General features: G+C 46.8%; 1 protein-coding gene across 1 annotated transcript in view; it reads left to right on the top strand.

The window, feature by feature from the left end:
* The window catches only part of VPS13C (vacuolar protein sorting 13 homolog C), a 2,437,235-nt gene that overhangs the window by 1,862,567 nt on the left and 557,479 nt on the right, over window positions 1-17,189 (top strand). The window contains exon 70 of the mRNA XM_086955811.1: window positions 11,611-11,692. Within this exon, the coding sequence (XP_086811937.1) occupies window positions 11,611-11,692 (82 nt within the window). The remainder of the gene's footprint in view (window positions 1-11,610; window positions 11,693-17,189) is intronic.

The following is a 17,189-nucleotide window of genomic DNA, read 5'->3' as shown; positions in this document are numbered from 1 at the left end:
GTTCGTACTACTAGCCAGTAGTCAGAGGGTACCAGGAAGGCACCGGTTGGCCGTCACCTCGACCAGGTGAGTGGGCGACGCTAGGCTCTGCAGTCTCACGGACCAGGAGGCGTTATCGGCGACCACGGCGGAGGTGCGAGCTGTCCCACGAAGGATGATGCTGTCGGCGTCGCTGGGCCCAGGATGGGGCAACAAGCCTTGGCGGTTCTCAGGGCCACGTGGTGGGCCTAAGAGGGCGTCTTGAGTGGACCAGGAGGGTCCGGGGTGCTTCTCGCAAAGATGGAAGCAAGGGCCAGTCTGGAGCAACCAGACCAGCAGTACGGATTCTCGGATGTCGTCACAGAAGGACACAAGCCAGCGGCTAGTGACCAGACAACGTGCTGAGCAGCGAGCAGAAGGGCCCCACGCAGATCGTGGAGATGCTGGGAGACTGCACTTCCGTGCTGGAGCGGCTCAGGGTCGGGGCTTCTCGGACCCCAGAGCACTCACCAGAGAGTTACCTCGATGGTCGTGCTGGTTTTAAGAGCGTGCAGGTTCTGATGATGGCCGGTCCCTCGAGGTCTCGTCGCACCCACGGATCACAGCTGAGCTGATGATGTGGGTAGAGGTCAGAGGTGCCAGGGAAGCCGGTTCTCGTCGAGCTGGGCCGTCGGATTCCTTGAGGAAGGACTTACAGCAAACCGCAGAGTTCTTAGTTGGTGCCTGCTGATGCAGGGTGACTACTCCTTAGTCACAAGGGAGAAATCTTGAGAAGAGTCTTGAATGTCCTTTCGTAGAAAGTAGTTCTTGAATCAAAGATGATCTAATTTGGAAGGGTCCCCGCTCCGGTCTTTATTCTAAAGAAAGGGGTGGGTACATGACTCGGTCCTGCCCTAAGGGTGGGACCAGGAAGGGGGCAGTTACACCCCTCTCCCCTGCCGGACTTTCCCCAGGCCAGGGCTGTCGCCCCTGGAACTGGTTCTAACCGGCAGATGCGTAGTGAGCACCGGGGTGCCACTCCGCAGTCACCTTCACGCAAAAGCCCTACCTACCCAGAATACACAAACCCTGTCTGGGACGGTGTGAACACCGCCCTCGACGGGAAACCCTTTGTCCAAGCGCTCCTCGCTGGAAGGACTCCCAGCAGCAGGAGGTCAGACTCGTGTCTGTGGTGGCAGCATCCATTTTGTGGAGCTGAGGCTTCTGTTAACTTTAACCGGGGTTCACAGTTACGTGCATGTCGTGTCCCTCTAGAAGGGTGGGATGCTAACCTCATCGCCAGAATTGGTGAGAGGGCAGCACCCCGATTCGTATGACACCTTACTCGACATGCCTTGATAACGCGACACCGGAGTTACCGTTATGGTGCGCGTTATCATGGAACAGCTATTGGGCCTTGATTCCGCAAGCTGCAACCGGGCTCGGCTCGGGCCTGAACCTAGCTCACACGAGCCCACGCACTCTGCCTTCAGGATTGTTAAGGCCTGCCATAGGAGTGACTGATAGGAACTCGGGTGTCCATGGTATGGTTAGATATAGAGCTACTATACCTAAAGCGAAGGGTGGTTACACGGCTTCGCCCCAGCTGTCGTGCAGCCAGTTGTGTCAAATTTAGGAGGCCAGCCAGGGGTGGCATAATACATGCTTCAGCCCCTGGCGGCCCTGGGTACACCTATGCCCTGCACTACGGGGTCTGATAAGGTGGCCCAGTACCAATTGGTAAATGCACCTAGGGTACATATCGTAATTTAGAGAGAGAACAGCCAGGCTGTGGGTCTGATTAGCAGGCCCACAGCCAGAGAAAGTCGTAAACCAGTGAAACAAAAGCAAAAAATCTGGGTGATCATAGGATTGCAGACCCTACTCTCCTACAATTCTGGCACAGACTTTGGTCAACAAATGAGTTAAGACACTACAGGCAAGATTGTGCATGTCATGACTTGCCTGACTCCGTGTGAGGCGGCCGCTCCACCCTCCCTCCTGGATCCATAGCGCTGCTTGTGGTATCGTAGCACTGCTCCCAAACCTCTGGCATCATTGTTATTTAACTAATTGGATCTGCACTCGCTCTATCTGCGTAGCGCTCAGCATTACTCTGCTTGTAGTGTGTTTTCCATGTGAACTGTGATTTTACGCATTGTTTAGCCAGATTTTCTTATAGCATTTAGGAAAGGTGTGCATCGCTCTCACTTAATTAAATCTGTTATTGTGCCCGTGTTCCAGTGCCAGCTCGCACTTCCCGGTCCTGTTGTTTATCTCCCCTTCCATTTTGTTGTGCCTGCAGCCCATCCCTCCCCCTACGCTCCCGCCTCCCACCTCCCCCTCCCACGCTCCGCCCCTCCACTATCCATTTAAGACTTGTGAGCCAACGCGCAGCGTCCACACGCTACGGCCGCGCCGAAGGTGCGCCAAAGGTAAGCCCGTCTACGCCCGTCCGCGCCTGGACCGCGCCCAGCGCCAGACCCCCTGGTTCCCGTAATGCCCAGCCCACTCGCATCACTTACGATGCCACCACCCTCCTAGCCCTTAACCCCGGCCGTTCCCCCAACTGCGTCCAAGCCACTCCTGGACACACCCATGGACCCTTCTCTTGCAACTCCTGCAAGTTCGACGGCACCAAAACAAACTCCTCATCCACCAACACCAAACAGAGACCTGACACCAACCACCTAAAATGCATCCTGCTCAACACCCGCTCGGTCCACAGACACGCCATCGACCTCTGGAATTTACTAGACACCATCTCACCGGACGTCGCCTTCCTAACAGAAACTTGGATGAATGCCTCTTCAGCCCCAGACATCACCATTGCCATCCCGGAAGGATACAAGATCATCCGTAAGGACCGCATCAAGCAAACAGGAGGAGGCATCGCTATCGTCCATAAGAACTCCATCCGCATCTCAACCAGCTCAGACGTCAACTTTGCCAGCGCCGAACACCTCCACTTCAAGATCCACACCGACCCCAAGACCACACTCAGGGGCACCCTCCTCTACCGGCCTCCAGGACCCCGTGCCCAATTCAGTGACGACATCACTGAATTTATCACCCCACACGCCCTCCCCTCCGAAGACTACATTCTATTGGGAGACCTCAATTTTCACCTGGAAAAGAGCAATGACTGCAGCACCACCACCTTTCTGGACAATCTCGCCAACCTCGGACTCAAACAACTTGTCACTACCCCCACCCACATTGCAGGCCACACACTCGACCCCATCTTCACCTCCAGCAAACATGTCTCATTCAGTCACACCACAGCTCTTCATTGGACGGACCACAGCTGCGTTCACTTTATCTACAATAAGACCACAATCCACAACCATCCTCAACCCACCCTGCGAAGAAACTGGAACAAAATCACCATCGACCAGATCACCTCATCGCTTCTTCTTAACCCCCCCGCCCACTCCTCAAACCCCGACCAAGCAGCCATTAACCTCACCCAATGGCTATCCAACAGCGCCGACATCCTAGCGCAGTTGAAAAAACGTCAAATCAAACTAGGCAGCAAAAACGCCTCCTGGTTCAACGATGATCTTAAGAAATCGAAGAAACTCTGTCGCTCCCTCGAGAAGGCCTGGAAAAAAGACCCAAACACCAGCACCAGGGACGCCTTCAAAAACGCCACCCGCATACACCACCAACTAATCCGGTCTGCCAAGAAAGCCGCATTCAAAGACCGACTAGATAACAACGCCCACAACAGCAAGGAATTATTCAACATCGTCAAAGAATTTACCAACCCATCAGCCAACTCCAACGACATCACCCCCTCCCAAGCCCTCTGCGACTCCCTAGCTTCCTTCTTTCACAACAAAATCGCAGACATCCACAACAGCTTCGACAACCGACCCGGAGACCAACCCACCCAACCTGCTGCAGGACCTTCACCCCCCTTGAACATCCTTAACGACTGGAACCCAATCTCCACTGAGGACACCATCCGCCTGATGAACTCCATCCACTCAGGATCCCCAACTGACCCATGCCCTCACCACATCTTCAACAAAGCAGACTCCATCATAGCACCACACCTCCGAGATGTCATCAACTGCTCCCTCAACTCCGCCACCTTCCCGGAAAGCTGGAAACACGCTGAACTCAGCGCCCTTCTGAAAAAACCCACAGCTGACCCCACCGAACTCAAAAACTACTGCCCCATCTCGCTTCTTCCATTCCCGGCCAAAGTCATCGAGAAAGCTGTCAACAACCAGCTCGCCACCTTCCTCGAAACCAACAAATCCCTCGACTCCTCACAGTCCGGCTTCCGAGCCAAACACAGCACTGAGACCGCACTTATCGCAGCAACAGACGACATTCGAACTCTACTGGACAATGGAGACACAGTCGCCCTCATCCTCCTCGACCTCTCCGCTGCCTTCGACACAGTCTGTCATAGCACCCTTCTACAGCGCCTCAGAAAAGTCGTAATCCAAGGAAAAGCATTGGAATGAATCACTTCGTTCCTCACCGGAAGAACCCAGAGAGTCCGCCTCCCACCATTCAAGTCAGAGGCCTCTGAAGTCATCTGCGGCGTGCCACAAGGATCGTCACTCAGCCCCACCCTCTTCAACGTTTACATGAGCCCCCTTGCGGCCATCGCTCGCCAACACAATCTCAACATCATCTCCTACGCTGACGACACTCAACTGATCCTCTCACTCACCAAAGACCCTAACACCGCCAAAACCAACTTACACGAAGGACTGAAAGAAGTAGCCGAGTGGATGAAGCACAGCCGTCTGAAACTGAACTCAGACAAAACAGAAGTCCTCATCTTAGGCACCTCCCCCTCCGCCTGGGATGACTTTTGGTGGCCAGAGGCCCTTGGAAAAGCACCCATCCCAACGGACCACGCACGAAACCTGGGCGTCATCCTGGACTCCTCACTCTCGATGACCAGACAAGTCAACGCCGTTTCATCATCCTGCTTCAACATTCTTCGCATGCTCAAAAAAACATTTCGCTGGATCCCCACCGAAACTAGAAAAACGGTCACCCACGCACTGGTCACGAGCTGCCTGGACAACGGAAACACCCAATACGCCGGTACCACCGCTAAACTCCAGAAAAAACTCCAACGCATCCAGAACGCTTCAGCCAGGCTCATACTAGACATCCCGCGCAAAGAACACATCTCTGGTCACCTGAAAAACCTCCACTGGCTCCCCGTAAATAAGAGGATTACTTTCCGCCTCCTAACCCACGCACACAAAGCACTTTACGAACTTGGACCCGAATGCCTCAACACACGACTGTCCTTCTACACCCCTTCCCGTCAGCTTCGATCCTCCAACCAAGCCCTTGCCACTGTACCTTGCATCAACAAAACCACCATGGGAGGTAGATCCTTCTCCTACCTGGCAGCTAAAACCTGGAACTCACTTCCCACTCACCTTCGCCTTACTCAGAACCACCTAGCATTCAGAAAGCAACTTAAAACTTGGATATTCAACAAGTAATTCCCCACCCTTCTTCTAGCGCCTTGAGACCCTATGGGTATGTAGCACGCTATATAAATCTCTTGACTTGACTTGACTTGACATGAATTTAAATCATAGTGACAAGATCCCTTGGCTATCCTTTGTTAAGCAAGAACTGTTCCGGCTGGGCTTCAACGAGTTGTGGGAGGCCCCGGAATTAGGCTGTAATAGGGTCCCCCGGAAAAGACTTGTGGAAGCTTACAAGGAACAAAGTCTTGCCTCCAATGTGCTGCACTGGCATTTTAACCCAACGTTTTATTGAATCCAAAAATTCTTATAAGTTTGAAACCTTTATGGATTTTATTTACCCGACCTTGGCAAGGAAGCTATTTATACAGTGGCGGTTTGGCACCCTACCTATTAAATCCTTTACTAGCAAATAGACCAATGGAGGGGACAAAATATGCCCTGGCTGTAATTCCTGCGATGAGGAGGAAATCCATGTTCTGTTTTTTTGCCCTTCCTACAAGCCACCTAGGAAATATTGGCTTGTGCCTCTATGTAAGACCATTTCATAAGGAACTGTGTAACATTGTTCAGAATACTGAAAACTGACTCCTCCCCTCACATTGTATTCGCAGTTGCAAAATATCTTTTGGCCATGTGGCGCATTAGGTCCAAGTTGCTCAAAGCAAGACCACCATAGGACTGTATGCCTACCACCCTGTGCCATTGTAACCTTTAGCTTTCGCGGTCACTGTCTCCCAATACACTATGTCTTACCCTCACACCCAATGCCATGAAATGTTGTTGCTTGTTTGTTTTTATGCATTTTATATGCCCAAATTTTAAATGTCATCAAACGATTGTATGTTTGTATGTTTTCATGCATCTTTTATGGCCTAAATGGCCGAAATAAAGAATTTTTGGATTTGGATTTGGATATAATCAATACGGCTAGATGCTCTCCCATTATAGAAGGTCACCTTCCCTCCCCTATCTGATTTTATCCTCCCATTTACAGCTCGCAAACCCAAATTAAGACAGGTCAGTGTCATCATGGCTGTTCGCAGCTGCGCAAACACCGCTTGCGTGAGCCAAACTGGTATATTCATGAACAAATATAAAAACCTCGGCAGCACCAACAATTTTTGTATAGCGATCCTATCCGCCAATGATAGTGGTAGTTTAATCCATTGGTCTATCTGGGCCCCCAATTTGGAGATCGCTCTGCTGTAAGTCTCTCTTATTACCACCCAGGGTCGCGGTGTATCTATATAACAAGATTTTTCACCGGCTCAGACTGCCATTGTAAAGGGTAATTAAGAGTCGGTCGCTGTGTAATTTACATTAGCGGTATTATCACAAACTTGTCCCAGTTGATGCTAAGACCTGTGAATCGTTCAAACTTAATATATTCTCTTATTAATGGGTTCATTATGATCTGGGTGTCGCGTATAGAGGACCATGTCATCCGCATATATCGCATATATCGATATGGCACCTGGACGTAGCTGAAATAGCTGAAATTGTAGTACGGATTCTACATGGTTTTGCCAGATTTTACATGCCAAAGGTTCTAAAGCTATTGTGTAAAGGAGCGGGGACAGCGGACAACCCTGTCTTGTGTAATTGGGTCTGATGTATAGCTGTTAACTCTAATGCGTGCACTGGGCTCAGTATACAGTAACGCTATCCAGCACAGGAACGGTTCAGGGAACCCCATCCTGCGCAGCCCTGTGAACATAAAGGGCCATTCAACGGAATCAAAGCCTTTGCGGCATCTAACAAGGCAGCTGCAGCTGGCAGATCCGGATTTAAGTGATGTAAAATTGTAAATATGGTCCTTTGTGTGGTGGATCGTGACGAGATAAAGCCGGATTGATCCAGCAATATTAGATTACGTAGCAGAGGCTGTATACATGACGCAACAATTTTAGCTAAAGTTTTGGCATCTGTTTATCAATGATAGTGGCCAGTAAGATTCACACCGCTCGGCATCCTTATCTGGCTGAAGGTGTGTAATCAGAAGCATCTCCGGTAAAGAGGCCGGTAACTTACCATCTTCATACGCTTCCTCATACATCTCCGCCAATTGCGGGAGCAACAAGTCTCTGAATTCTTTATAGCACTCCCCAGGGAGTCCATCCATACCTGCTGCCTTGTTGCTAGGTAGGAGTTTATCGCTTCCCTTTTCTCATCTTCAGTAATGGTCGTTTGATAACGACGGTCGTTCGATAACCACAGCAGAGCGATGTCATCTAGATTTTGATTGATCTCAGGTGGTGTGATTGTCGATTGCACTGTGTATAGGTCGGAGTAAAACTCTGAGAAGCAGTCCAATATAGAGGGGGGGGGGGGCAAATATGGGTTGGTCTTGCCTACTTGACCTGTATTATGTCGGTTGTCACGTGCACCGGTCGGATCCTGCGTGACTCTGTCCGCCCCGGTCTGCCTCCTTCCCCATATTTGCATGCTGTATATATATTCAATATATATTTTAATTCGGCATTTGCAAAGTCATAATAGGTATCAATTTTCAGTCTAATATCGGCCAGTAGCCTAGTATCCTGCGTGGCCACATATTCCCCCTCCAGTTGCCGTATTTCTGTTTCCACCTTTGCCAGTTGCTGTTGGATCTCTTTTAGGATACCAGCATGTTTACCGATACAGTGGCCTCTTACAGTTACCTTAAATGCTTTCCTACACTACTCACGGAGTCAGCATTATGTGCTTTTGGTATTGTTTCATAATTGTTGTGTCCATTGGCAGTGGACTTTAGAGGTGGGCAACGTAACTTTGAGCAGATTTACATTTTGTGTGTAACGTGGTGGTGCGGCTCTTAAGTATTCCTTTCTGCCATTTCGCTCCTTTTTCTATGTGTTTAGATATCTTTCTGTGATGGGAGAGAAGTTCTCTTTCTTCTATGCAGCTGAACGTAAATGTATTTCCTTAAAATGGCGACTCCATCCCTCACTGCTAGTGCGACAGTCGCTATTCATACTTATACTAATATTTTCAATTTCTGATTCACTATTTAACCTTTTCAGTGTGTCCGTCGTCCATTGGCCAACACTCGGGAGAGCTGCAAATTAACCTACGGTGCTTGCAAGTCTTTTTTTTCCTCTGAAATGACGATAAGCGAGCAGTGCTGACATATAAATTAAAGTGAAAGTGAAATATGGAGATTGAGTCATTTCACTTTCACTGCATCGGTGCTTGGGGCATAACTGAGCCCCTCAACACAGATTTTCATGGGGGATATATCATTGGAAAGAGGACAATCCCCTTTCTAATGGTATCTCTTCCTAGTGGAACCCTGCTTGGGGATCACAGAAGGCGTGAGTTCTCTAAGCAGGGGAATGTAGACAAAACAGGTGATGGACCGAATGTGGATCAATGTCACACACTCAAACCAGTCCGAAGATCTGGGCCCAAATCCATCGTTTTTTTGCACTCCACACAACCCTGGGTTAGACAATGGCGATATGCAAATCAGCTCTGACCCTGTGCCCCATGGGAACAGTCCAGTCCGAACTACAAAAGCCATGTCCTTCCCAGAACGGAATCAAGCATCCAAGGACCGGACCGGTTTCGAGGTAACACCTCTCATCAGCCCGGCTAGCTTGACTCCAGTGGTGTGGAGTGCCTGGGACCAACGTCTGGGCATCCCCAGCGCACTTAGGGCGGAATATGCAAACAAAACAGGTGATGGACCGAATGTGGATCAATGTCACACACTCAAACCAGTCCGAAGATCTGGGCCCAAATCCATCGTTTTTTTGCACTCCACACCACCCTGGGTTGGACAATGGCGATATGCAAATCAGCTCTGACCCTGTGCCCCATGGGAACAGTCCAGTCCGAACTACAAAAGCCATGTCCTCCCCAGAACGGAATCAAGCATCCGAGGACCGGACCAGTTTCGAGGTAACACCTCTCATCAGCCCGGCTAGCTTGACTCCAGTGGTGTGGAGTGCCTGGGACCCACGTCTGGGCATCCCCAGCGCACTTAGGGCGGAATATGCAAACAAAACAGGTGATGGACCGAATGTGGATCAATGTCACACACTCAAACCAGTCCGAAGATCTGGGCCCAAATCCATCGTTTTTTTGCACTCCACACCACCCTGGGTTAGACAATGGCGATATGCAAATCAGCTCTGACCCTGTGCCCCATGGGAACAGTCCAGTCCGAACTACAAAAGCCATGTCCTTCCCAGAACGGAATCAAGCATCCGAGGACCGGACCGGTTTCGAGGTAACACCTCTCATCAGCCCGTTTAGCTTGACTCCAGTGGTGTGGAGTGCCTGGGACCCACGTCTGGGCATCCCCAGCGCACTTAGGGCGGAATATGCAAACAAAACAGGTGATGGACCGAATGTGGATCAATGTCACACACTCAAACCAGTCCGAAGATCTGGGCCCAAATCCATCGTTTCTTTGCACTCCACACCACCCTGGGTTAGACAATGGCGATATGCAAATCAGCTCTGACCCTGTGCCCCATGGGAACACTCCAGTCCGAACTACAAAAGCCATGTCCTTCCCAGAACGGAATCAAGCATCCGAGGACCGGACCGGTTTCGAGGTAACACCTCTCATCAGCCCGGCTAGCTTGACTCCAGTGGTGTGGAGTGCCTGGGACCCACGTCTGGGCATCCCCAGCGCACTTAGAGCGGAATATGCAAACAAAACAAGTGATGGACCGAATATGTATCAATGTCACACACTCAAACCAGTCCGAAGATCTGGGCTCAAATCCATCGTTTTTTTGCACTCCACTCCACCCTGGGTTAGACAATGGCGATATGCAAATCAGCTCTGACCCTGTGCCCCATGGGAACAGTCCAGTCCGAACTACAAAAGCCATGTCCTTCCCAGAACGGAATCAAGCATCCGAGGACCGGACCGGTTTCGAGGTAACACCTCTCATCAGCCCGGCTAGCTTGACTCCAGTGGTGTGGAGTGCCTGGGACCCACGTCTGGGCATCCCCAGCGCACTTAGGGCGGAATATGCAAACAAAACAGGTGATGGACCGAATGTGGATCAATGTCACACACTCAAACCAGTCCGAAGATCTGGGCCCAAATCCATCGTTTTTTTGCAATCCACACCACCCTGGGTTAGACAATGGCGATATCATCCCTCCCCTTGACCACATTAGTATTTCTGCCCCCACGGGAGTTGATAGTGAGTCTTCACCCCCAATCTTCCCCCTCTGAGGGGTGGCACAAAGCCCGCTAGACACCAGGGATTATCAAGATTAATAATTGTTTTGGGTGGAGAGTGCTGCCCCACTTGTCCCGATCACAATGCTACCCCACTTGTGTGTTGTGGCTGGGTCGAGTGCCTGTGACAGTAGCAGATCAACCCAGGGTCAATGGGAGTCCTCACAGGGTATAAAAACAGGTGAAAAAGTCATCACAAATGGCTGATTTTTTCCTACTTATTTTCAATATTTTGTTTGTTTCAACAGTTGGGGGGTCAGTTTCAATATTCAGGTTATTTTCAAGAGGGGGGACAATGTTGGGCAATTAGGCTGTTATTAATGCTTCCTTTCCTTAAGCATTGCAAACATTCTTGAAAACTTCTGGATAGTGTGATTATAATACTGCACGTCTTCCATTGGTTTCAGGGAGTGCCTCTCATACGTATGGTAGAATCATCCTGGCCTAGACTATATGCAGTCGGTTATTCATTAAAAATTCCTACATGGTTAAAGTATTTCAGAAATTGTTGCTGGTAATGTTAGCATTGGACATATCATTTATATATATATTTTTAAAACCTTTGTCTCTTAACTCCTTGCATCATGTTTCTTATTGTTTGCTGTACCTTCTTAGATCTGTTATGCAGGTAATTTGTGATTTCTGATCCTCACTGGTAAGGCTCTATAATGGACCAAAAAACATGTCCCATTGCGCCTGTCTGTGAATGGTAGAATGGAGTGTTGTAAAGCTTGAGGGTAGAAGTTGGCCTTTGCGTACTGTCCACTGACCTGTTCCATGTGTCAGGAATGTATTTCTTTTGTTCAGGAAGTCTTCAACAATAGTACATTAATACTTTCTGAAATTGAATGATTTAGTCACTCTATTGAACTTCAGGACTTTACTATGCCAGTGCCGTAAATAAGGTACCAGCTTCTAGATCAAGCATATTTTGCTCATTCACCTGTATTTTGTTATTTCTCCTCACAGGTCGATAACCAGTTGCCTGGAGCAATGTTCCCAGCAGTGTTTCACCCAGTTGCACCACCCAAATCTATAGCTCTAGATTCAGGTATGGTTACTGTACTTAGCAATTTTACTTCTTTGTTTTAGAGTTAACACATGAGGCTCTGAACCTTTTGCTGTTACCCGTTATACGTTTCTTCCCTGAAACATTATTATCACCGCATAACATTGTTATTGAATTAAAATTTCACAGAGAGTATTGCACCGATAACTTAAAGGCCATACGAACGCCAGTCCAGTTCCAAATTGCATGCATTCCAAATTGTCTTTATTTTCTTTGATGATAACATGAGACATCCAACGAGTTTCGTTCACCACACGTGAACTTCCTCAGGGCTGTAAGAAGACACCTAAAATGACATATATGTAAGTGCTTATATTGAAACATATGAAAACTTACAAAAAACATGGGTACACATTTATAAAGTAGACAAGACTATTACACATACACCTAACAAACACCTATGGTCATATAATAACTAAACAAGGACAGAAGGAACCATTGCAAAGGAACGCCCTAACGTACCCCCCATCGCTTACAAAATACACATATTAATAAAAGCACTTAAACACAAACTAAAAACTGCTGAGACGGGTGAGTGAGTGTAAGATGGAAAATACCCATGACATGAAAAATATATTTTAGCAAGTCATAACCATATATATAAACATGTCAAACCATCATCCTCAGCTTTCAGTAAACTGTCTATCTGTAACCTAACGACTATTATTATGACATGCAATTGTGTGTAATATTAAGTAGATGGGTAACTTATTGGATGAATAGTGCCGAAAATCACAATTTGGGACATATCAGCCACAGTATACACTCATCAGTCATACTTAGTGGGAAGCTCCAAATATAAAAGTGAATACCCTTGAGCCCTTAAGTATCATAACGGGTGAATTATAGGGCTAATTGTGATGTATTGCAACAGGTGATTACCCTAACACATGGCTGGGGCAACCATCTCACCCAGTCCACAGTTATAGATTCCTCACCCAAGGGAATCCAGCAGCATTCCCTTATTACCAATTTAATAATCATCCTTACTGGAGTGGCGTGCAACAATGCATTGTTATCAGATAATGTGGCTCCTCCCACAGAGTATCCCACAATAAATCATGTGAGCTGTAACAGGTACATTACATACCACTGAGACTTCTATATTCGCCAATTCGATAGCTCGTTCCTCGATACCACCAATCGTTGGTCGATCATGGTCCCTTGAATACATCAGATCCTCATATTCTCCAACTGATCCCAGTACATCAATCAGTTAAGGCTATTAAGCACCTGTTGACAACACCTACAATGGAATGACATGTATATGCTTATTCTATTTGGATGACAAATCAGCAAAAAGGTGCACTGCCTAGTATTATCCCAATTAAGGCACTATACGTCCCATGTTAGCGGTAATCAATCCTGTATGTCCCCCAGTTCGGCATGATATAACATTACATTCCTAAGGTTGATACCTGTTCTCCCCAGAGTTATATCACACTCTCAATGAATTCAACCATATTAATTGCATATTATCCAAGTTAAGAATGTGTAAACCGTACTATCTAACATGAAGCATTTCCATCCACTATTAATATACGAGGTGGTGTATCCTCGTGTCCAGTCGACCACAATGCTGTTAAATATCCAATGTAGAGTGAAAATCAAAAACACACGAAATCAAACACTAAATGATTCTTGGCACCCTAACGCTGTTTGTATAATCCTCATGCAACGGACTATATCCCAACTACTAAGGTCCCATTGCATAGACCCCGTAACGCATGGTTTCAAAAGGCATTACACTTAACGGATATAGCGGTCAAAATTTGCCCACACCAACATAACATTCGAGCATCCCCATGCAGTAACACTCGCACCTGGTTGTTGGGCTATCAGTTCAAGAAAGACTGAGTTTGAAAGAGCACACCGGGTACCTTCATTCAAAACAAATAACAGAAACACTATTTGACAGATTGTCTGCTGCCCTCTGAGGTACCGACATACATACAGAACTGAGCTCAACCATGTGTGTAAAAATAACCACATACCATGGAAAGGCCCAAAAATCTACGTCTGCGTCTCAGGATTACTCCAGACCTTCAGTCAAGACAAGGAAGGGATTTCTCGCTCTTCGCACCAGACTTATAGTACAATTCTCCTTCAACAGGGCAGCAAAATTTAAAATCCATGCAGATGGGTGACACCATATATTTAACGAGCCAAGAGACCTTTAATCATTCCTGGATAAAAGAAAGGGTATCTCAATGGACACCCACCAAATGCCCTCCAACCACAAGTTATGAATCCTTCCAGCATCCACTATCCAAGACTATATCTTTTTCCATATGCTTGTCTAGGCTTACGAAGTGTTCCCTCAGCTCCTTTGGTGGACTAAGAGGATGTGCTTTCCCTCAGTTTGCTCATGTTGAGACCCTCATAGGGTCTCTCATTGTATTATGTTGTGAGAAGTACTCCAGTAGTTCAAAAAAGTTCAAAAAGACCTAGATTCATCTGGTTTCGGTATGCTTCTACTCCTATTCTGACACTTGCTCCGATTGTCCTAGATATAGTGCACCATAACCAGCTCCCTTATGCACTTGTCTACTTAACAAAGACATAATATAACTTCCCATAGCTTCTTCAGCTTACAACAACCAATAGGCTCCCTCAACATCACCTTTACCTTGACACTGATTTGCGGTGACCACGTTGCCCATCTTTGACATAGGTTCTGAAGGCCACCGCTGACGATTCTCCTACCTATTTGACAATTTGCGAAACATGGGTTCCCAACTCCCTTAGCTATTCCTAAATTACTCACAATCTCACATATGCAGTCTGCTCTTAGCAGGGAGAATTCATCCACAACAACTCATGCACCACTCTAGTAGTACTCCCAGCTATGTTACCTGCACTTTAGCATTCTCACACACTGTCATGCTTCAACGTCACAATACCTAATGGCATGTGTTTATCCCATACAGACCCTAGGCAGTTCTCTTACTTTTATAATGTATCTCCCGCTGATATAACTTCAATCTCCTCCTCCAAACATTTGGTCGCTACAGTCATCCACTACCTAAATTCATGTGCCGCCATTAGTGGTAGGGACACCTGAGCTTATAAGACCTCTACCCTGTAAACCTCTTTTTGTTCTTGAACTACAGTTAGATCACATAGTTTGTTGTGAGGCCACGATGGTGGGTTCCTCACCGTTGTCGTCTCTCTCACATGCACTGTTTAGGGGTGGAATGGGTGGGTTGGTGGGGTGGGATCAAGTGAGGTGGATTACAGGTTGTCTTCTTCTTTTTCTGATTGTATTCAGTTTTACCTTATTATTGTATTCCTTTTCTTCTACACCTATGTGGCTTGACTAACAAAATTTACTCCTTGTCATTGGCTCCATCCCAGAGACTTGTTTTAATCTTTTGCAGAGGGTCTGTTGGATATTACTAATATTGCACACACAACTTATGACATCATATCAGGATCATGCTCATATCTGGCCTCTTTCTCAGAGGACACAACCCACAACCTATATGCATTCATCACATAGCTAATCGTATAACGCTATAACATGACTAGCAGCTCCATGGACATAAACCTAGAATTTGTCTCCCTAAACATAAAGGGTCTTACCTCACCCAGTTAAGTGCAAAAAATAGAAAACTACCTTTTTAAACTCAAGCCCGGACAAAAGTCACCCATAAAGAGTTGACTACGTTTGGGAGAAGCTTGGTCAGTGACATCCTCTGGCCTCTTGCAGATGAAAACAAGGGTGGCGTAATCACATTGCTCACTAAAAACTCAGGCTTGTCCGTAGTATCACACACAACAGATGATAATGGTAGATGGATTTTGTCAAAACTCTCCAAAAGCTCAAACTCCTTCCATGTTCTTAACGTATATGGACCAAATTCCGGCAACGCCTAATTCTGGGACTCCCTGTCTCCTTCTCTAAGTGAGATCCCGAACGCAGATCTTATTATCTTCGGCAGTCCCCTTAATCTTCCCCTCAATGTGATTACTGACAGCTGGTCTAAGTCTCCCCTACAGCCCTCTTGGTCCCACAAATCACTCCACAAACTATGCACCAGATTCGGCCTCCATGATGCCTGTAGATTACAACACCCTGACATTAAGTATTATACCTTTTTCTGCAACCCACACAAATCCTACTTCAGGGTTGATTACCTACTGATCTTTAAAGCTCTCATTCACGTAACAGACCGGACAGACATACTCTCAAGATTAGTCTCTGACCAATCTGCTTTTGCTCTAGCACTACCCTGGCTCAAGTGCAAGAACCCCCAACAAACTTTGGAAATTCAATGATAAGTCGATTAAGAATGCTGCATCCAGGGACACTATTGAAAAGACCATACGAAATTACCTGAAAGAAAATGATCCACCCTTCAATGCCTCCCAACCTGTAAATTGGATGCACTCAAGACCACGGTCAGGGGTGCTGTAATAGACGTTCAGTCCAAAATAAATAAATCCCATAATAAGAACCTAGAGGAACTGGAAAAAGATATTAAAACACAAGAGGCTGCCCATATATCTGATTCAGATGCCCAAACCGTTTCACCAAGAAAAGTATGAAAACAATAGAATCCTGAGTGAGGTACACCTCTGGCTCACACATAAGTCCCTTGTACAATGTTCAAATTAATTTTACTCACCCTACCGGCCAATAAGATCAGCCAGAGTATGCCCTCGAACAGGACTAAAAAACATTGAAATCTTATAACTCCCGACTGTTTGCCTCTCATTTCCCTTTAAGAGGCCAAATTAACTTAAAGACAGTTCCAGTCCAGACAATGGTTGATATACTAAACTCAGCAATAACTTGCACACAGGATTTATGTGCCCCCAAAATAGTAAATAAACAAGGAAATCACCCTCAGAAGAGTGGTATTCTTCCGATCTAAGACTCCAAAAAAAGAAAATGTGAATCTTTGGAACAAATATGGAGAATGACCAAAAATAAGGACAATAAATTAGCTTATTGGGCAGAGTTAAAGAGTTATCACACCGCTATTAAACATGCTAAGAAAGAATCATTTGTAAAAAGAATTGAAGCAAATAGAAATTCTAATAGTTATTCAAAATCGTGTAAGCATTATGTAAGCCAGTGGGAATGTCACAAACTTTAATTGCATCAGCAGACAACTGCGAGCAAGTCAGCTATTTTATTGTCAATAAAATAATCTAAATTGACTCTACTTTTAAAAAGCAGTCTACCCCGGAGGGTACTGAAGCATTAGAACCTCATCCAGGTGCTTAATCCTACTTAGGTAATTTTCTACCTCTTTCAGAAGAACAAGTTGCCAAGGCAATGTCAGAGGTCAAATCGGGATGTCCGCTCGACCCCTGTCCACTTTTAATTTTTTCTCAACTCGTACCTGTTCTCTGCCCTTATGTCATACAAATCTTCAATCAATCACTAGATACAGCGGTGTCCGCTCTGGCAAAAAATGTTTGTGTTAACATGACTAATCTATCAAACTATCGACCAATCTCCCAACTT

The sequence above is a fragment of the Lissotriton vulgaris genome, chromosome 2_1 (assembly GCF_964263255.1).
Source record: "Lissotriton vulgaris chromosome 2_1, aLisVul1.2, whole genome shotgun sequence".
Taxonomy (NCBI): domain Eukaryota; kingdom Metazoa; phylum Chordata; class Amphibia; order Caudata; family Salamandridae; genus Lissotriton; species Lissotriton vulgaris.
Note: the sequence above shows the minus strand (reverse complement) of the source record. Positions and strands in the feature narration are given on the sequence as shown.